Source organism: Hylobates moloch, unplaced genomic scaffold, assembly GCF_009828535.3.
Source record: "Hylobates moloch isolate HMO894 unplaced genomic scaffold, HMol_V3 SCAFFOLD_1, whole genome shotgun sequence".
In the NCBI taxonomy this organism is placed as follows: domain Eukaryota; kingdom Metazoa; phylum Chordata; class Mammalia; order Primates; family Hylobatidae; genus Hylobates; species Hylobates moloch.
The window spans coordinates 220,953,828-220,975,294 of NW_026652276.1; the positions used below are offsets into that span (position 1 = coordinate 220,953,828).

At 42.6% G+C, this 21,467-nt stretch overlaps 1 protein-coding gene across 4 annotated transcripts in view; it reads left to right on the forward strand.

Annotated features, from left to right (window-relative positions):
- TBXAS1 (thromboxane A synthase 1) overlaps positions 1-21,467 on the forward strand; it is a 203,405-nt gene that overhangs the window by 73,934 nt on the left and 108,004 nt on the right. For 3 of the 4 annotated variants that reach the window (XM_032761921.2, XM_058427205.1, XM_032761920.2), the window contains exon 4: positions 17,102-17,198. In XM_032761921.2, the coding sequence (XP_032617812.1) occupies positions 17,102-17,198 (97 nt within the window). Of the gene's footprint in view, positions 1-17,101; positions 17,199-18,964; positions 19,936-21,467 lie in introns of those variants that run through there. The other variant, XM_032761922.2, reaches the window with a different exon arrangement.

The window sequence follows — 21,467 nt, forward strand, 5'->3', positions numbered from 1 at the left end:
GTAGAGCACGGCTTGACCCTGCCTCTCCAGGCTGCCAAGCCTGGGGGCTTTCCTTAGCATCAGGAGGCCTCCTGGGACTGCCGTGCCACCATCCACACACCACACCATTGCTGCAGACCCAGTCCTTTGCAAAGCAAGCATTTTGCATGTTTTCCATGGGTGTGGCTGGGTTGGGGTGGTTAGGAAAGTGTGCAGAAAATGGTGTGGGAGAAGGGCAGGGCATGGAGAATCACAGTGGGGTCTCTTCCTGCTTGTGGACTCTCCTGGTGGAGCTGGTTCTCTGCCCTCCCTCAGGCTGGCTCGTGTGACCAGAGACCTCATTAACCCCCTGCTCTCACCACTTAGAAACCAACCCAGGGACCAACCAAGCATATTCCCAGCAGTAGGCATGAAGATCCCTAAAGAAGGGACGTGAGACCTGCATTTTTTTCCCCTGATACTTGGGAAATCTAGCGGGTATAGAGACAGTGACCCACGTATTCAAGGGATTGGTCCAAATTCACCATGCTGTAACTCGAAATGCGATGCTCTTTCTACCATCAGTTCTCCGTTCTTTCAGGGAGGCGTGTCCCCCTTCTTCCTTTTGACCTTTCCCACACTCTTTGGGGTCGATGTCCATGTCTTCCAATGGCACAGAGAGGACGGTTTCCCCATCTCTTGAAGTGCTCACTGCTGGCCCTGCTCCAGATCTTGTCCACTCAACAGATATTTCAGTCTTTGCTACGTGTATAGCATGGAGCTCATGGCAGTGGGAGAGACTACCCATCCCCTCCAGAAAATGTATCATTCATGTCTCTTTTCTCAAAGAAAGCTGACATCTAATTTAGGAGAAAAACCCAGACGTGGGCCAAGTTGCTCAAGAATGCCAGGTAGTAAAGCGGCCGACTTCTGCAAGAGAAGGACAGGACACCCAGAAAGAAACCCAGAAGAACAGGAAACCCAGAAAGAACAGGAAACAGGATTCTGGGTAGAATCATGGACCAGGGAAGGCAGAGAAGGCTTCTAGGAGGAAGTAGGTCTTGAAGAATGAATAAGGGGGAGGTGAGGGGAAAGAATGTTCTACTCAGTAAAAACAGTCAGAGAAAAGCCCTTGAGGTGGGAATGGTTAGGGGAATGGAAGTTGCGGCTGGAGAGGGGGACACGGATGGATTGGCCGGTCATCATCACACACTGGAAAGCCTTCGTTGCCGGGCTGAAGACACGTTTGTTATCCTTTTGTTACCCTTGCTAATGGCCTGTAAGCTGCTTAAAGCCATGTCTTGCAGGTCTGTTTCTAGAGATGGGGTTTGAGGGGCAAGATGTTTACTAGGGATCAGTGAAGGGAAGGAGGAGACAGCTGTCAGTCATCCCCCAGTAGGACAAAAAGCCAACTCTCTGTGTTCCTACTCAGCCTGGCCACTGGATGTGGGCTTTTCCAGGAAGGGGGCGACCCCAGTGACATGGATCTCAGCAGCTGAGGCCAGCCCTGAAGGAGCTAACAGCTGGAGGCTCTCTGCTGACCACAGTCTTGGCTGCTGGACAGCAAGTCCTTCCCAGAAGGGGGATCTGGACGACATGTCTTGATGTCATCACATCATGGGAACTCTAGTTCAAATGAAGTTTTTGGCAGAATCACCAGGTTGAAGTGGGAGGTGATCTGAGGGTTCTGTATGCTCAGCTTCCCCACAGAGGACTCTTTGCCCTGCTAGACCTGAGACTGGCTGGGGCCAGCCACAAAGGCAGGCCCATGGCTGACGGAGCCAACAGGGCACCTCTGCACGGGGCACCTCTCCAGGGTGGTAGGAGTGAAATAAGCAGGCCCCAAGTTTTAGAAAATGACCAGGGGCTGGGTGAATTTTGGAAGCAGGATAAATGTGGATAAAGAGAAAAAAGGATTCTGAGGTTTCAAGTCTGGCCTCAGAGTTGAAACCTCCTTCTGCCAGGAGGAGTAATAGGGAAGCCAAGAGGATAGAATGATTTCCCAGTCCTGGAAAGGCAGCTTAAAACCATCCTTCCATTTGCTCTTAAGACTGAGGCGCTCTGCTAGCTTCTCGGGGATGCACAGACAGATAAGATGGGCTTTGTCTTGAGAGAACTTGCAGAACGATCAGGAGCTTATCAATAAACAGAGGATGACGCTGGTCAGTAGAGGAAAGGACCAGGTGCCACAGAAACTGCAAGGAGCGAAGGGTCCATGAAGCCTCCACAAAGAGGGGACAGGTGACCCGACTGTCTGAAGTTTTCCAAACTAACAAGAGGGCAGCCGGCACTTTAGAGGGTAAATACATGCAAAGAGGCAGAGCAGGGGGAATACTGCACATGTGGGGAACCATAAATAACTTTTTCACAGCAAGAGTGAAAGGCTGTGGTTCCCAAACTGTGTGCTGAGACACCCCAGGGTGCCACAGTGAACTCACAGGGGATTCCTGGGCTATGGCATTTTGAATATTCGTGACAAATACAGCAACATCTGTCAGGCACTGTAGGAACTGCTTTCAGTTTACATGTATTATTTCTTCAAATGTCCACTAACTTGCTAGAACATGTATACTTATAAAGTTGTTTGAACTTATCTACTTAGAAATGAGACTGTGGGGTTCTTCTTTTGGCCTGGGGAGCACTATGAAGAAATTACTGAGTCACTAAGGGCACCGTGAACTGAGAACATTTGGAAACACAGGTATAAGAGGAATGGGGTGAGGAGAGAAGTCAGGAGCTCCTGAAGGGCCCCTGGTTGGTTACAAGTGAAGAAGCTTAAACTTGCTTCAAATGATGGAGAACCACTAGAGATTTATAGGGAATAGAACGACACAGTCAGCTTCTGTTTTACAAAGATGATTGGCCTTGGCGGGAGGGTTGGTTTGGATACAGAGAGCTTCACTGGGAGCTCCTCAGTGGTCCAGGCGAGACAGACAGGGCCTGAAGCCAGTTGGCGTTAGAAGTTGGAACTGGAATACAGCACACTGCGTTGACATCATGGAATTCCCACTGCATGCTTAACACCATAATGAACACTAGGTATCAAACATAAGAAGACAAGATGTGTTTCCACCACTTACAAGCAAGCAGAAAGACAGTCAGGAAAAAAATTACAATTACTAGAGAACCACTAGGAGTCAACCAGGCAAGAAAAGGGGAGCTGTTCCAGGCAAGGCAGGGGCAACAGCATGTGCAAAGGCACGGGAGTGAGAGATCATGGAGGGTTTCAGTCGGTATGATCAGGATTGGCTCTTGGCGGTGGGGTGGGGAGGGGGGCCGGGGGTGGGCAGGCAGGGGGAATAGGGAGGCACAAGGCCAAAGAACAAGGCAGGGAGCAGGGTGTGAAGGACGTCGTGTGCTACATGCTAAAGACTCCCCAAGGACTTGATCTTGGCAAGCCATTGAAGGGTTTTCAGCAAAGAAGCAGCATACTCAGATTTGCACTTTACGAAGTCCTAGGTGGATAAGTGGAGTTGGGGCCCACATGTGGACAAGCAGCAGGCCAGAATGATGGAGACAGAAACCTCTGAGTGGGAGGTCCAAAGTCTGGCCCAGAAGCAAGGGACCAGGGATTGTACCAGCCTGAAAAGGGCAAAAGAAAGTTGCTGAACAGGCCCTACAAACCCCTGAAAGGGGAGGGGCTGAGAAAGGGCTGGTTCAGTCCATTGATCTCTGCAGGGCTCTGTGAATTTAGGGTGGACCCCAGGCATGAGTACTCTGAGGGTAACATGGGCAGATGATGCCTGACCCTGCTCAGAGTGACAGACAGGAGCCCTGGCAAAGCAACCCCAGACTCCATGGCCTATGAGTGTGTCACTGGCTCCTCAAGAAAAAGCTCCCTGGTAGCTGAGTCTGCTCTGTCATTCAGCTGACTCAAGCCTCTTGCTCTAATGGCAGATGGGAGAGCTGACCCAAAAGGGAAAGACACCCCATGAGCCAAGCGGGGACAGAGCCCCAGGACTCTGGGGACCCTGCTTTCTCCATGGCACCCTGTGGACCGTCCAGCCCCGGAGGAGCACCCGTGAGTCAAATGCCCAGGTACTCCCAGCACTGGACTTCTCCTTAGCTCTGGAAGCTGAGCATCTCAGACACTCACAACTGTGATCTGCAGTAGCATCTACCCCTTTCCTCACTGAGCCTCCTGACGCTTCCACATGGACATTCCACGGCAAAGGTCAGACTTGAGGGTAGGACAGCAGCTACCCTGTTAGCATCCTCAGCCTGCTGGGAAATAAAACTGTCACGGAGACAAGAAGTTCTCAGATGCTTGGTGTTTAGCAGTTGTCAGAGGAGCTGAAAGCCCTCATCAGTTCTACCTGAAAATCCTGAAAATCAGAAGTTTCCCAATGTGCATGGCTTTTTTTTTTTTTTTTTTTTTTTTTTGAGACAGAGTCTTGCTCTTGTCACCCAGGCTGGAAAGCAATGGCGCAATTTTTGTACTTTTAGTAGAGACGGGGTTTTGCCATGTTGGCCAGGCTGGTCTCAAAATCCTGACCTCAGGCGATCCGCCGGCCTCGGCCTCCCAAAGTGCTGGGATTACAGGCGTGAGCCACCACGCCCGGCCTGTGCATGCCTTTCTGTTCCTTCTGCTGATGTGGGGGGTGTTGGGCTCCCGTCAGGGGCCTCCTGATGCCCCTGTGGGGCACTTCCTCACTCAGCTTCCTCGTCCCTGACAAAGTGGCAGCAGCAGGGTGTGGCCCACCTGCTGGGGCCTGCAGGGGCCCTCTACCTCTCACTGGAAGGTGACCATGACCAGCATTTTCATTAAACTTTACTGTTTGGACAAACTGTTCTCATCTGACCTCATAACAGTCTCTTTAATCATAGAAACAGTCTCAAGAAGGTTGATTTGCTCAAGGTGATACAGCTGTTAAATTACAGGACAAAGCCTTGAGCCCAAGTTCCTAAGACTCTCTAACACCTGCAACTGTGGCACTGCCAACCGCCACTCTGCCTCTGACAGTCTCGGGGGACCGATCCAGTGACAAATTCTCCCTCTCCTCTTTTTTTTCATTGTAGAAGTCACATGTACTCATTATAAAACAATGAACATTCAAGAAATAGATAAGATGAAAAGGACAGTGCCCCATAATTTCCTGCTCAGGATCTATGCCCCATGAGCCGGGGGTCTGACACAGAGTATGTGCTCCATAAATGCTTTCTGAAGGGACTAGTTAATAGAAAGACCGACAATTATTTATTAACAGAGCTCCCCATACTATTTTACAATGTGCTTTTCCATTCGGCTGTGTCATTTGGACATTTTTTGATGTCCGTGCCTGTAGGTGACCCCCTGCCCACCACCACTAGGAACAGTCTATAGCTCAGTCACCCCTAACAGGGGCAGGCCTTCTGGAATGAGGCCAGGCAGCCCCCAGGCTAATCCCAACAGTCTATTCTACTTAAGTTCCCAGAAGGCGGCTGTGAACTATTTTGGTTTAACTGACTGGTCAGTTTAAAAAAAGAGAGAAAACCACTAATTAAACAAGTCAAACAAGTGGTTATTTTTGTCTACACAATACTTCACTGATTTGCCTACATTTTCTCTTCAACCAGGTGCTTTGGAGTTGAATAAGTGAATTCTTAATTGCATAGCTAAGTACAGATGAATAACTGGTTAAGAATTTCTTGCCCGGAAAGGAGTCTATATGTAAGTTTGGATTGGAGTGAACCAAGGCCTTACCTCCTTAATTGGGCTGGAGGTTTTCTGGTCCATTAAGCAAGAATATGCTCTAAATCTCCACCTTTAAAAGCCACAGTCTGCACAGCTGGGAGCCTGCCTGCTTTCCCTTGCACACCTACCCAGCACTGGAGCAGGTTCAAAGACAGGCCACCCGAGCTAAGAGCAGTCACTGGAATAGGTCACCACCAAGTGACCTGGGCTGGGGTCAAGTCCCTGTCTTCAGCAAGTGACTTTGCCTCTCTAAGTCTCAGTTTCTTATTCTGAAAAGTGGATAAAATAATGGCCTCATCCATTTTCTATGAGAATTACATGAGGAAATACATGCAATGCACTTAGAATGAAGCCTGGTCAATAGTAAATACTCAAAATAAATGCTAACGATTGTTGTTGCTAATCTCAAAGGTTTGAGAAGAATCTACAACCTCTGCAAATATTTCACTAGTATGAGAAGTTTCTTTGCACCCTATAGGAAGTAGACCTAAAATTCAAACACTTTAATTTCCTTTCAAATTTGTAGGAATTATAGGATTTACAGTTCCAGTAAACTACAGAGATAACTTAGTTTTCACTCCCATATTTCAGCAATGGCCCAGAGAGTTTCAGAAGTTTGCGCCTGGAACGTATTTCTGTGTGAGTGGTATGGCTGGACGACCCTGGATCCCACCTGCCAAGGTCTGTTGCATATTAATCTCCAGGACCCATGCCATCTCAGGAAGCAGGAAGACACTGCCTCACATTCACACCATTCTGCAATACCAAGATCAGGCCCTTCTAGGGAAGTAAGCTTTGAGAGGCAGAATGGCACTGGGAATTTACAAGGTTGAGAAGAAAAAGGGGCACCATACTAGCTAGGACTTCCTGATTTCAAATTATAGGAAACCCAACACAAACTAACTTTAGCACAGACTAACTAATGTAAGCTAGGAGAATGGAATGAAGAGCTGCAGGAGGAAAGTTTGGACTCTATCTTGTGCTTCATAGGCAGTCTGTCTATCTGAAATCTCTGCTGGTCTCTATTAGCTCCTTCTGCAGACAGGCTCTCTCCATGTGGTAGAAAAATGGCCACCATCAGCCCTAGATTAATATATTTTCAGTGTAGCAGCTCCAGGAGAAAGTCAGAGCTTTTCACCCCAGCATCCATGTAGAAATCCCAATGAAGGATCCATACTGGCCTGGAGTGGGTCATGTGTCCACCCCTTGGACCAGTCACTGTTGCCAAGGAGATGAGATACTAGGATTGGCCATGCCTGGGTGGTGAGCCCACCCCCATGACCAGAGGGACAGAGTTCTAACACTGAGAGCTCCTTCAGAACTGCATGGAATGCGGGGGGTGGTTCCGCAAGATGTAGTGGGCAGACAAAAGCAGGGGAGCCATCCCAGGCACCCAAAACGAAAGCTATGTGTGCCTAAGACACACTTCCCTTACATTTTTTCTCCATTCAAGGTCTTTTCAGGAGCTCCTCAAACTACAGATGAGCATTTTTGTAAATATAAATTCACAAGATTACACAATTTACATGTGAAATGGGACCAGTTTTCTCACGAGATTCATAAACCAGCTCTGAAGCAATTCTAAAGGAATTGTTGCAAAATTGTTTTTAGCATTAACAACATTACTACAAAAAAAAAAAAGCAGGAAGACTCCCAAGCTGACTACTTGGAAGGACAACTTTCTTTTGAAAGTAGAAGTATTGTTTTGTTTCTTTAAAAAATCTAGATTATGTGTAAGATTATTTTGATAATAACTAAATCAATACAAATGTATTACCAAAAGATGTGTGTGCCCTACAGCGTAATTGCTTTCCTTTTAGATCTAAGAATTTAGGGAAATGAGAATGGGTGTGAACTTTGGTTAAATATAGAGCAGGTTTTTACCCAATCACATTGGGTCCACAATCTGGTTACAGTCAATCACATCAGGATCCAATGGGAGCTTGTTAAAATAGGAGGTGCCTGGGTCCCACCCCAGAGACTCTGGTCTGGTAGGTCTGGGTAGGGCCAGGCACTATTATTTCTGAATGCTCTGCAGTCGGTTTTGACAAGCCCTCGAGGCTGGAAACCACGGCCCTAGGACAGCATTTCTCAGAGTATGGAAAGAGTCCTCTTGCATCAGAATCTGAGAGCTGGATAAAATGCACATTCCTGGACCCTACCCAGGCCTGCTAGATTAGTCTTGGTGGGGAGCTTGGCTGTGAATTTAGAGTTTATTAAGCTCCCAGTGACTTTTTAAAAATTTTTAATTTTGAAATAATTATAGATGGACAGGAAGTTGAAAAAAGTATGTACGGGGAAGTTCTATGCTCCCATTACCCAGCTTCCCCCAATGGTAACCTCTTGTGTAACTATAGCACGTTACGAAAACCAGGAGAATGACCCTGGTACAACCCACAGTGCTTATCATATTTTTTTCCAGATTTATATGCACTCGTGTGTGTGTGTGTGTGTGTGTGTGTGTGTGTGTAGTTCTATGCAGTTTTATCACTGTGTAGATCTGTGTAACCCCCACCACAGCCAAGATAAAGACTATCCTATGATCATAAGCTCTCTAGAGCTACCCCTGTATAGCCACACGCACCCATCACCACCCCTATCCCTAACCCCTGGCAACCACTAATGTGTTCTCCATCTCTATAATTTTATTTCAAGAATGTTATGTAAACAGAATCATACAGCATGTAATCTAATGATATTTGTTTTTTCAGTCACAAAATTCCCTTGAGATCCATCCAAATTTGGGCATGTAACACAATAGCTTGTTCTTTTTTAAATTGCTGCATAGTATTCCGTTGTATAGATGTACTACAGTTTGTTTATCCATCTACCCAATGAAGAGCATTTGAATTGTTTTCAGTTTTTGCCTATTACAAACAAAGCTGCTGTAAACATTCATGTACACGTTTTCTGTGATTGTAAGTTTTCATGTCTCTGGGACAGATGTTCAAGAGTGCAATTGCTGGGTCATATCAGAGGTACATGGTTAGTTTTGTAAGAAATCGCCAAAGTGGCTTTATGGTTTTATCTTCACATCAACAACTTACAAATGATCCACTTTCTCCACATGTTCACCAGCCTTTGATGTTATCACTATTCTTTTAAAATTTTAGCCTTTCTGATAGATGTGAAATGATATCTCATTGTGGTTTTAATTTGAACTTCACCAATGGCTAATAATGTTAAACATCTTTTCATGTGTTTACTTGGCATCTGTATATCCTCTGTAGTGAAATGTCTGTTCACGTCTTTTGCCCATTTTCTATTTTATTTTTCCATAAGTTATTGGGGGTACAGGTGGTATTTGGTTACATGAGTAAGTTCTTTAGTGGTGATTTCTGAGATTTTGGTGCACCCATCACCTGAGCAGTATTCACTGCACCATATTTGTGTCTTTTATCCCTCACTGTCCTCCCACTCTCCCCACCCCCAAGTCCCCAAAGTCCCTTGTATCATTCTTATGCCTTTGTGTCCTCATAGCTTAGTTCCCACATATCAGTGAGAACAGACGATGTTTGGTTTCCCATTCCTGAGTTGCTTCACTCAGAATAATACTCTCCAATCTCATCCAAGTCACTGCAAATGCTGTTATGTCATTCCTTTTTATGTCTGCATAGTATTCCACCATACATATATACCACAGTTTCTTTATCCACTCATTGATTGACGGACATTTGGGTTGGTTCCCTGATTTTGCAATTGTGAGTTGTGCTGCTATGAACATGCCATGCAAGTATCTTTTTTGAATAATGACTTCTTTTCCTCTGGGTAGATACCTAGTAGTGGGATTGCTGGACCAAATGGCAGTTCTACTTTTAGTTCTTTAAAGAAACTCCACACTGTTTTCCATACTGGCTGTACTAGTTTACATTCCCACCAGCAGGGGAGAAGTGCTCCCTGATCACCACATCCACGCCAACATCCACTGTTTATTTTTATTATTATTTTTTGATTATGGCCATTTTTGCAGGAGTAAGGTAGTGTCACATTGCAGTTTTGATTTGCATTTCCCTGATCATCAGTGATGTTGAGCATTTTTTCATTTGTTTATTGGCCATTTGTGTATCTTCTTTTGCGAATTGTCTATTCAGGTCCTTAGCCCACTTTTTGATGGGATCGTTTGTTTTTTTTCTTACGATTTGTTTCGGTTCATTGTAGATTCTGGATATTAGTCCTTTGTCAGATATATAGATTGTGAAGATTTTCTCCTACTCTGTGGGTTGTCTGTTTACTCTGTTGACTGTTCCTTTTACCATACAAAAGCTCTTTAGTTTAATTAGGTCCCAGCTATTTAACTTTGTTTTTGTTGCGTTTGCTTTTGGGTTCTTGGTCACGAAATCCTTGCCTAAGCCAAGGTCTAGAAAGGTTTTTCCAATATTATCTTCTAGAATTTTTATAGTTTCAGGTCTTAGGTTTAAGTCTTTAATCCATCTTGAGTTAATTTGTGTATGAGAGATGAAGATCCAGTTTCATTTTCTTACATGTGGCTAGCCAATTATCCCAGCATCATTTATTGAAAAGGGTGTCCTTCCCGCACTTCACATTTTTGTTTGCTTTGTCGAAGATCAGTTGGTTGTAAGTATTTGAGTTTATTTCTGTGTTCTCTGTTCTCTTCCATTGGTCTATATGCCTATTTTTATACCAGTATCATGCTGTTTTGGTAACTATGGCCTTATAGTACAGTTTGAAATCAGGTAGTGAGATATCTCCAGATTTTGTTCTTTTTGCTTAGTCTTGCTTTGGCTATGCAGGCTCTTTTTTGGTTCCATATGAATTTTAGAATTCTGTTTTCTAATTCTGTGAAGAATGATGGTGGTATTTTGATGGGAATTGCATTGAATTTGTAGATTGCTTTTGGCAGTATGATCATTTTCACAATATTGATTTGACCCATCCATGAGCATGAGATGTGTTTCCATTTGTTTGTTTCATCTATGATTTCTTTCAGCAGTGTTTTGTAGTTTTCCTTGTAGAGTTCTTTTGACTCCTGGTTAGGCATATTCCTAAGTATTTTTATTTTTTTGCAGCTATTGTAAAAGGGGTTGAGTTCTTGATTTGATTCTCCGCTTGGTCGTTGTTGGTGTATGGAAGAGCTACTGATTGGTGTACATTAATCTTGTATCTGGAAACTTTGCTGAATTCTTTTATCAGTTCCAGGAACTTTCTGGAGGAGTCCTTAGGGTTTTCAAGGTAAACAATTGTATTGTCAGCAGTGACAGTTTGACTTCCTCTTGAGCGATATGGATGCTTGCTTTCTTTTTCTTTCTTTCCTTCCTTCTTTCTTTCTGTCTCTTTCTCTCTTTCTCTTTTTCTCTCTCTCTCTTTCTCTCTTTCTCTCTTTCTTTCTTTCTTTCTTTCTCTCTCTTGTCTGATTGCTCTGGCTAGGACTTCCAGTACTATGTTGAAGAGGAGTGATGAGAGTGGGCATCCTTGTCTTGCTCCAGTTCCGAGAGGGAATGCTTTCAGCTTTTCCCCATTTAGTATTATGTTGGCTGTGCGTTTGTTATAGATGGCCTTTATTACATTAAGGTATGTACCTTGTATGCCAATTTTGCTGAGAGTTTTAATCATAAGGGGATGCTGGATTTTGTTGAATACTTTTTCTGCATCTATGGAGATTATCACATGATTTTTGTTTTTATTTCTGTTTATGTGGTGTATCACACTTATTGACTTGTGTATGTTAAACCATCCCTGCGTCCCTGTTATGAAATCCACTTGATGTTCGTGGATTATCTTTTTGATATGTTGTTGGATTTGGTTAGCTAGTATTTTGTTAAGGATTTTAGCATCTATATTCATTAAGGATATCGGTCTGTAGTTTTCTTTTTCGGTTGCATCCTTTCCTGGTTTTGGTTTTAGGGTGATGCTGGCTTCATAGAATGAGTTAGGGAGAGTTCCTTCTTTCTCTATCTTGTGGAATAGTGTCAAAAGTATTGGTACCAATTCTTCTTTGAATGTCTGGTAGAATTCTGCTGTGAATCCAGATGCAAGTCCTTTGTCGGGTAGGTAGTTTGCAAATATTGTCTCCTAGCCTGTAGCGTGTCTTTTCATCTTCTTAACAGTGTCTTTGAAAGGGCAAAAATTTTAAATTTTGATCAAGTTCAACTTTTTGATTTTTGTCCTTTATGGATTATGTTTTAGTGTTAAGTCTAAGAACTTTTTGCCAAGCTCTAAATTTCAAAGATTTTTTTTTTTTACTTTTCTAGAAGTTTTATAGTTTCACATTCTACATTTAATTCTGTAGTCCATTTTGAGTTCATTTTTTGCATAAGGTATGAGGTTTATATTTTGCCTATGGATGTCAATTGCTCTAGCATCTTTTTTTTTTTTCTCACTCTGTCTCCCAGTCTGTAGTGCAGTGGCTTGATCTTGGATCACTGCAACCTCCATCTCCCAGGTTCAAGCAATTCTCCTGCCTCAGCCTCCCGAGTAGCTGGGACTACAGGCATGTGCCACCATGCCCAGATAGCTATTTGTATTTTTAGTAGAGATAGGGTTTACCATGTTGGCCGGGATGGTCTCAAACTCCTGACCTCAAGTTATCCACCTTCCTCGGCCTCCCAAAGTGCTGGAATTACGGGTGCGATCCACTATGCCTGGCCTACTCTAGCATCTTTTGTTGAAAAACCTACCCTTCCTGCGTTGAATTGCTTTTGTATCTTTATCAAAATTATCAGTTGAGCATATATATGTGGGTCTACTTCTGGGTTCTCTATTTTGTCCCATTGATCTATGTGTTTGTCTTTCTGCCAATACCACACAGTCTTGACCACCATAGCCAAGTCTTGGGATCTAGTAGACTGATTCCTCCCACTTTATTCTTTTTTCAAAATTGATTTAGTTATTTTAAGTTCTTTGCCTTTCTATGTAAGTTTTGGAATAAGTTTGTCTACACCTACAAATATTCTTGCTGAGACTTTGATTGGAATTGCATTAAACCGATACACCAGTTTTGGGAGAATTGATATCTTTACATTGTGGAGTCTTTCAATCCGTGAACATGATATGTTTCTCCACTTACTTAAGTCTTCTTTTATTTCTTTCATCAACATTGTAAATGGCAATGTGTTTTCATTTGGTTTACACATGTTCATTGTTAGCATATAGAAATGCTATTGATTTTTTTTTTTGTATGTTGATCTGGAATCCTGCAACCTTGCTGAACTCACTTATTAGTTCTAAGATTGTTTTTAAATTTTTTCGTATTTTCTCTGTAGATATCATGTCATCTCAAAATAGGGACAATTTTATTTATTCCTTTTCAGTCTATGTGCTTTTCATTTATTTTTCTTGCCTTATTGCACTGGTTAGAACTTCCAATACTATATCAAATAAGAGTAGTGAAAGAGGACATCATTGCCTTGTTCCCCATCTTAAGGAAAAGCGTTCAGTCTTTCACATTAAGTATGACGTTAGCTGTAAGGTTTTTGTAGATGCCCTTTATCAAACTGAGGAACTCGTCTCTATTCCTGAGAGTTTTTATCGTGAATGAGTGCTGGATTTTGTCAAATGCTTTCTCATGTCAACTGATATAATCACATAATTTTTTATTTTTCAGGCAGTTAATATGGTGAATTATATTGATTGCTTTGAAAATATTGAATCAGCCTTGGACACCTAGAATCAATACCACTTGGTTTTGATATATAAGTCTTTTTATATAGTGCTAGATTTGATTTGTTGAAGATTTTTGTGTTTAAGGTCATGAGAGATACTGGTCTATACTTTTCTTATACTATCTTTGGCTGGTTTTGGTATCAGAGTAAACTTGTCCTCATAAATTGAGTTGTGAAGTGTTCCCTCCTCTTTTATCTTCTGGAAGATATTGTAAAATTAGTGTTAATTCTTCTTTTAGTATTTGGTAGAATTCTCCACTGAGAATTCTACATTAGAGAATTGTACTAAGTACATTGAGTACCACATCATCTGGTGGTGCAATTTTTGCTTCAACCATCAAGTATGATTTAAGAGACTCCAAGATACCCTGGCCTGGTGATGTGTTTTTCAGGAAATTTTAAATTATGAATTCAAATAAAAAATATGAATAATTAAAATTTGAAATTTAATTAAAATTATTAATTGTTTTGTGGTTGTAAGATTATTCAGATGGCCCACTTCATCTTGGTTGAGCTTTAGTAGTTTGTAATTTTCACAGTTTGTCAATTTCTTTCTAGTTTTTAAATATATTAGTCTAAAGTTGTTTGTAGTAGTCCCTTGTCCTTTTAATAGCTGCACTATTTGTAGTGATTTCATTCCTGATGCTGGCGTTTTGTGTCTTCTCTCTTTTATCTTTGTTAGTCTTGCTCGAGGTTTATCCATTTTATTGATATTTTTCAAAGAACCAGTTTTTTGTTCATTAATTTTTCTATGGTTTTTGTTTTCAGGTTCATAGAGTTCTACAATTTTTTTTTATTATTTCCTTTCCTGTGCTTGATAAGGTTCTTTGTTCTTCTTTTTCTAGTTTCTTGAGATAGGAGCATAGATTATTCATTTAAGATCTTTCCTCTTTTCTGAAGTAGCATTTAGTGCTATCAATTTCTCTCTCCACATTGCTTTAGCTGCAGCCATACATTTTGATATATTGTTATCTAGTTATTACATTATATTCACCATTATAGTAGTGTATTTGTTCTCTTATTCCTTCTGCTCCTTGTTTCATTTTTTTTACCTTTTTGTGGATAACTTGAACATTTTTCAAAATTCTATTTTGGCTTATTATAATTTTAAAATAGTTTTTCTTAGTTCTTGTGTAAATATGCATATATAATTTATCACAATCTATGAGTATGAATGCCTTGCCATTTTGAGTGATATGTATAAATCTTACTTCCATTTTGGTCCTTTTAGCCTCCTTACTTTTAAAATATAATTGTCTTAAGTATATCGTCTAAGTACATTGAGTACCACATCATATGGTGGTGAAATTTTTGCTTCAACCATCAAGTATGATTTAAGAGACTCCTGAGAAGGATACTCTATTATTTTTATCCATTTCATTGTCCTTCTTTCCTTTCCGAAGTTCCACACTTTCTTCTGTTATCATCTCCCTTTCCTTTCTGTTTGGAGAACATCCTTCAGCCATTCTTTAAGGGTAAATATGTGAGTGACAAAATCTCTTAGTTTTCCTTCATCAGAGAATGCCATTATTTCCACTTTTCTCCTGAAGGATACTTTCACCAAGTAGATGACTTGTGATTGACAGTTATTTCCTTTCAGCACTTGAAAAATGTGCCACTTCCTTCTGGCTTCCATGGTTCCTGATAAAAACCTGCTGTCCTTTGAACTGGTGTTCCCTATAGATAATACATTATTTCTCTCTGGCTGTTTTCAAGATGTTTTTCTTTCTTTTTTAGTTTTCAGAAGTTTAACTATGAGGTATCTTGGCATGGATTTCCTTGGGTTCATCTGAGTTGAGATTCACTCAGCTTCTTGAATATGTAGGTTTTTGTCTTTTGCAAAATTCAGAAATTTTCAGCTGTTATTTCTTCAGGCCAAGGTGACTTTTAAGCACATTGTGTATTTGAGAAACATTGCTCTGGAGGGGTGTTGAGAGATCCAAGGACTTCTCAGATTGTATGCAGAATGCTGTAAGTGTCCACAGCTTTCATTAGATTCTCAAAAGACTCCACGACCCTCACCATAAATTTTATAAAAGCATTGGTTTATGGCCTTATTGAGTTGTTTTTTGTTTTCTTGGTTAAAATCAGTAAAAACAAACAAACAAACAAACAAACACAAAAAGTAGTCAGTATTCTTTTCTTTCTTTGTACCACATCTGTTGAATTCCTGTTTCCCAAAGATTTTCCTGACAATTTTGGAAAATACAATGACTCAGGTAAATGTTTTCCAAGTGCCTAATATGTGCCAGACAAATATTTTTATTGTTTCCTATAGTCAATGAGAAGGAGAAGAATTTAAAACAATTAATGTCATTTGGGTTTATGAAAAGTTCTTGGTAAATAAGTGCCAGAGTAAAATTGGCTGCTTTTCAGTGTGACTTTCCCCTTTAAAATCTCTTCCTTACTGCTCTGAGCTGGATACACCAGCAATCAAATTACATCCCTGAAAGTATAATTTCGTACACTGAAAACATGTCATTACACAGTGGGCCGCCTGTCATCGCCTTGGCTTGCTTTGCACAGTTGGTAGTCCAGCACTCACGGTTCCCCCAAGCAGGCTTGTCCCTGGTTCAACTGCTCTAGCTGATTCCTCCAGCCAGCACACCCTCACCTCCTTTGTCACCCCTTCTTCCTGGACTAACTCTTGCTCATCTTCCAGAACTCAGCTTGGGAAGCACCACCTCTGGGAAGTCTTCACTCTCTTTTCTCCAAGCATTGAGTTGGGTGTGCCTCCAGGGTCACTCATGCCTGCCAGAACATCACGCTGTATGTTAATTGCCTAATTGTCTCTCCTGTCAGATGGTCAGACCCTTGGAAACTGTGACTGGGTCTTGATTTGCTTTTGTGCCCCCAGTACTCTTGTAAGTATAATATGACATGTGTTTACGCACTATCTCCAGTTAGAGTTCACGCCACCAGCTGACTGACTGAGCCTTTCATCTATATTTTCATTAATGTCATTAAGTATCTGTTGAGGGCTGGGCACGGAGGTTCATGCCTGTAATCCCAGCACTTTGGGAGGCCGAGGTGGGCGGATCACTTGAGGTCAGGAGTTCAAGACCGGCCCGGCCAACAAGGTGAAACCCTGTCTCTACTAAAAATACAAAACAGCTGGGCATGGTGATGGGCGCCTGTAATCCCAGCTACTCAGGAGGCTGAGGCAGGAGAATCGCTTGAACCCGGGAGGGGGAGGTTGCAATGAGCTGAGATAGCACCACTGCAGTACAGCCTGGACAAAAGAGCAAGACTCCATCACAAAAATAAAAATAAAATTTTAAAAAGTACCTGTTGAGCTCCTTTATATATAGGTGTGGCGACCAGATATTCAGTTCTTCCCAAGCAGGTTTAATCTTTCCTCACAAGCATCTGTTTATTAATTCACTTTAGACTTTTTCTGAGAATTGGTATAAAGGTTATTGGTCTTCTCTTGCTAGAATTCCTATCTTTCCGTTTTGGGGAAATATGGATAACACCGACCTCTGCCATTTTCCTTCTTTGTCTTACTACTGGATCTTATGAACCCTTTATTATTGCATTTACATGTATAGCTCTGTCTTTCCTATTAGGCTGTAATAAGCTCCTTGGGCAGGGAGTGTATCTTATTCAACCCAGAGTCTCCAGGGACCGGTGCAAGGTGGCATTCCATGAGTGCTGATGGAAAGAAATTTGATGTTACATCATCACAGCTATATGGTTGCTTATGATTGGAACATACATTTCCTCATTGTCTCCATACCTTTACTTCCTAGTTATCTTTTATCCCTCATTCTAAGCCACTGTGAATTCTCTTTTGGAAAGGAGAAATGGGTAATGCAACACATTTTAACGCATTTTTTATTCCTCCCAGGTACTATCTCGGTCGTCAGATGTTTATTGTTATTTCTGAGCCAGACATGATCAAGCAGGTGTTGGTTGAGAACTTCAGTAACTTTACCAACAGAATGGTAAGTAGTTTTCTTTCTGCATATAGATGGATGGGGAATCGTTGTCAGATGGAGACACTGCATGTCAGATCCAATGGGGATGCAATCAGACCTCTGATCAGGTTTATGTCAGTTCCACTCAAAACTAAGCTCCTCAGTGAACTCAGTTTTTCAAAAGAGATCTATGGGACTGGTACAAAAGAGCAGCATTTACATTTAAGAAATGCTTTAAGAAAGCTAAAGCTCAAGGGAAGCTGAGGCTATTAAAAATGCTAAAACCAAGAGGGTTTTCTAAAGCTGGGTTCAAAGCCAGGGGAATCCAGAGGGCACAGGCCAAGTGACTGACGGAGAATGAGCTAGGCTAATAAATATCAGTTGGAAAGCAAAATTTTGAGGTTCTTGCACTTACATCTTTCCCAGAAAGTATAAGAGTATTAATTCTGGAAAGGGAAGTCAAGCAAAATTAGGAGAGAAATTTGTCCCCTAGTAAGAGAAGGAACCTTTAAGAGGGCTCCTTTATATTAGTTCAAGTCTCCAGCCTACATGCATGTACATATCCCTTTGTTTTTGGAAAGTAAATGTCCTAATATTTATCTTTGATGAGAAATCCCAAAGGATGGGAGAGGTGACAGAAAGTGGCAGAGATCAGGCCAGGCACAGTGGCTCATACCTGTAGTCCCCACACTTTGGGAGGCCGAGGAGGGTGGATTGCTTGAGTTCAGAAGTTCGAGACCAGCCTGGCCAACTTGGAGAAACTCTGTCCCTACAAAATTACAAAAATTAGCTGGGTGTGGTGGCACACATCTGTAGTCCCAGCTACTTGGGAGGCTGAGACACGAGAATTGCTTGAACGCTTGAATCTGGGAGGCTGGGAGTGGGAGGCTGCAGTGAGCTGAGATCGCGCCACTGCACTCCAGCCTGGGCAACAGAGACCCTGTCTCAAAAAAATTAAATAAATAAATAAATAAATAAATAAATAAATAAATAAATAAAAGAAATAAAGAATGAAAAAATGGCAGATATCAGTGGTATCCATTTTCCAAAAATAGGGAGATAGGCATTCTAGCAGAGAAGACCAGTAAGCTTTACGTTGATTCTTGGAAAAAGTCTAAAGTGAATTAATAAATGTTTGTGAGAACTCAGAGAATCACCATGCCAACCATTTTTGGGGGGTCCAATTAGACCTCACTTTTCATTCTTTTAGGGAAGTAGGTATTCATTGTTTTGTTGATTATTTGGCAAACTTTTTCATACCTGCCATATGCCAGGCACTGTGTAGGTGCTGACTGTAAAGAGACAGTGTCCCTCGAGGAACTCTCGGTTTAGTGAGGGAGGCAGACAAGGAAAGGGACCAGCACAATGCAGTGTGGTGAGTGCTCCTGAGGTGGGGAGCCCAGGCCACTAGGATGCGGACACAGGAAAGTTTATTGGGTGTGAGGCGCTTGGGGCTGAGTCTTAAAGAAATTAGGGAGAGTCCCCTTCCCTGTGTTCTGAACTAGGTGAGCCATCCAGAGTGTGTCCCTGTCATAACAAGAACTTATGAGATGGGTACAATTATCATCTCTGTTTTATAGACAAAGAAACTAAGGTTCAGAGAGGCTAAATGATCAACCCTGGTAACGTGGCTTAACACGAGGAAGAGCAGGGATTCATGTGCCATCTCTCAACTTAAGTCTAGGGCTCTTTCTACTGCCACAGCTGTGACAGCTGCCTCAGTAACATTTCTGGATGTCAAGGTTGAATGGAGTAATTGGCCACTCACACAAAATATGCTCATCTTCTTCCAGCCCCAGAGCATCATGCCCAACTTCAGACATCACGTGGGCTCTAGAGGGATGTGGCCTGGAGGGAGGAGGCTGGCCTGCTACCTCCATCCCTTCAGGATGGCCGAAGGAATTGCAGAAGTTTAACTGCTTCTCTGCTGCCTCTAGATTCTCTTTCCCAAACATTGCATTGCTATCTCCTTGCTCAAAGTCCCCTGGAAGCCATCTGTCAAGAAACTGATTCTGATGATTAAATGCAGCCGTAGCTGTAGCTTGTTGCTCCATCAGCCTCAGCAAGGAGTGCTGATTAAAGAAGTTGGAGAAGCCAGTAAGTCAAAGTGCACGGACCACGAAGCCACATCCTGGCAAGCAGTAAAGGCACTCCCAGGAGCCTGCCATAGCGCTTGAGACTGTCTGAGCCCCTAAGCCATGAGATGGCACTTGCCAACTGGTGTCTCCATATTTCCTCCCATGACACCAGGACATGTGACCCTGAGAGCTGACCTAGAAGAGGTCAATGATTTGGCCTGCTAGGGGCAGACATACTCAATGCACATGTTCAAGCAGGGAGGACCCAATAATATTGCCCTCAGCTTTGATCAATTTCTCCTCCAAGCCATTTGTCTGCCGTTCCTAATTTCTTTCACCATCCCCTCACCCACCCCTCCACCCAGACTAGGTCCAGGGCCCGAAACTCCAGAGTATAGTTCCAATTTTCTTCCTCTTCCACTCAGCGCAGGATTAAGCCTTCAGGACTAAGTTCAAGTTCCCCAGACAATATTTAAGGGCCCTTGCGACTTAGATCCTCTGTGTGAGCTCCACCCTGTCTCTCGCTGCTCCCCAATATAAATCGTCACTCCAGCCTCTCCCTGCTCACCCTCACCTGCTCTGGAGAGGCCTGACCTCTGCCTTGCTCACGCTGACACTGCCCCAGAATTGAAGGCAGTGTAACAGTGGGGCTCATATTGATTATGACGTGAGCTTGAGCACATTTCTTTTTTTTTTTTTTTTTTGGACACAGGGTCTTGCTCTGTCACCCAGGCTGGAGTTCAGTGGTGTGATCAGAGCTCACTGCAGCCTCAAACTCCTGGGACCAAGTGATTCTCCCACCTCAGCCTCCTAGGTAGCTGGGACTGCATGTGTGTGCCACCATGCCCAGCTAATTTTTTTAAAAAATATTTGGCAGAGGTGGGGGTCTTACTATGTTGCCAAGGCTAGTCTCGAGCTCCTGGCCTCAGGTGATCCTTTCACCTTGGCCTCCCAAATTGTTGGGATTATAGCCCTGAGCCACTGTACCTGGCCACATTTCTTAACTTAAAAAAGAGCTGGGGCAGCTCTTTTTAAAAACGTCTGTGGAAAGTGGAGCTGAATCAACATGACTCAGCAGAAATTGTCACAACCAGTGGAAGAACTTCTTATTCTTGGCATCCTCTCAAGGCCTGGAGTTGGGGGATATGATCCACCTTACTGGGCTGTCGTAAAGCCAGATGGGATCCTGCATATAACCTCTCCCTCTACACAGTACTTGGCAGGTGACACATTACTTCTTCTCACAAGAAAACCCTCCACCTCTTCCACACCCATCCAAACTCTTGCTGTTCTTCAAGACACTCCTCAGATTCTGCCTCCTCCAGGAAGCCTTCCCTGGCCCTATCCACATGCACTTTTCCCCTTCCCTGAACTCTGGCAGCACTCACCATGTGTGTCACTCATTGTCACAGTTGATCCCCTTGTGCCTTCCACTATTTACAGTAAAGGAGGATATGGCTTTCACTCTAGCTTGATTATTAGCTCTTTTAAGGCCAAGAACTGTATCTTGTATTTTTTTAAACCCCATGACATAAACACATATTGACTCTTCAGCATCCAATATATTCTTGTTCCAACTGAATGGAATTTCCATCAACTTGACATTCCTCCCAGAAGAATGAGGTATTACTTGAACCCGGAGTTGCAATATAGTCTTCTTTGTCTCGGTCATTCACAAACCCGTAAAAAGACCCATCGTGGATGAAATCTCCAGGAAACCCCGGTGTTTGCAGTTTTCCATCTGGGAATGCATCCACTTATGTGTAGCTTTGTTTATGGTCTTTAAGCCAATTCCATATCAATGGTAAAACAACCCTTAGTGACTCAATTTTTTAAAAAACAGTCTTTAAAGTGGGATTTTCTCACAGGTTTTTGAAAGTCAAATTAAATTGGGTTCTGTGGTTCCCTCTTATCCATATGCTTATTTATCTGCTCAAAGAACTCAAGGAGATTAGTGAGACGTGATTTCTCCTTACTGACACCACGTTGCCTTCCCTCTAATAGGCCATGTTTACTTAAGCGTTCAGCGATTCAGCTTTATTATACATTCACTCGGTAAACATTAAACGCTTACTCCATGCAAGCTGCTACCAAACGGTCCCTTGTGATACAGGAAATACCTCGGCATATTAGTTTGATAAATTAAGTGAAAAGGAACTTAAATAATGCATGCTCTCATTCTCCAACAGGGAGAGCCCATCTCTGCTCACAAATTCAG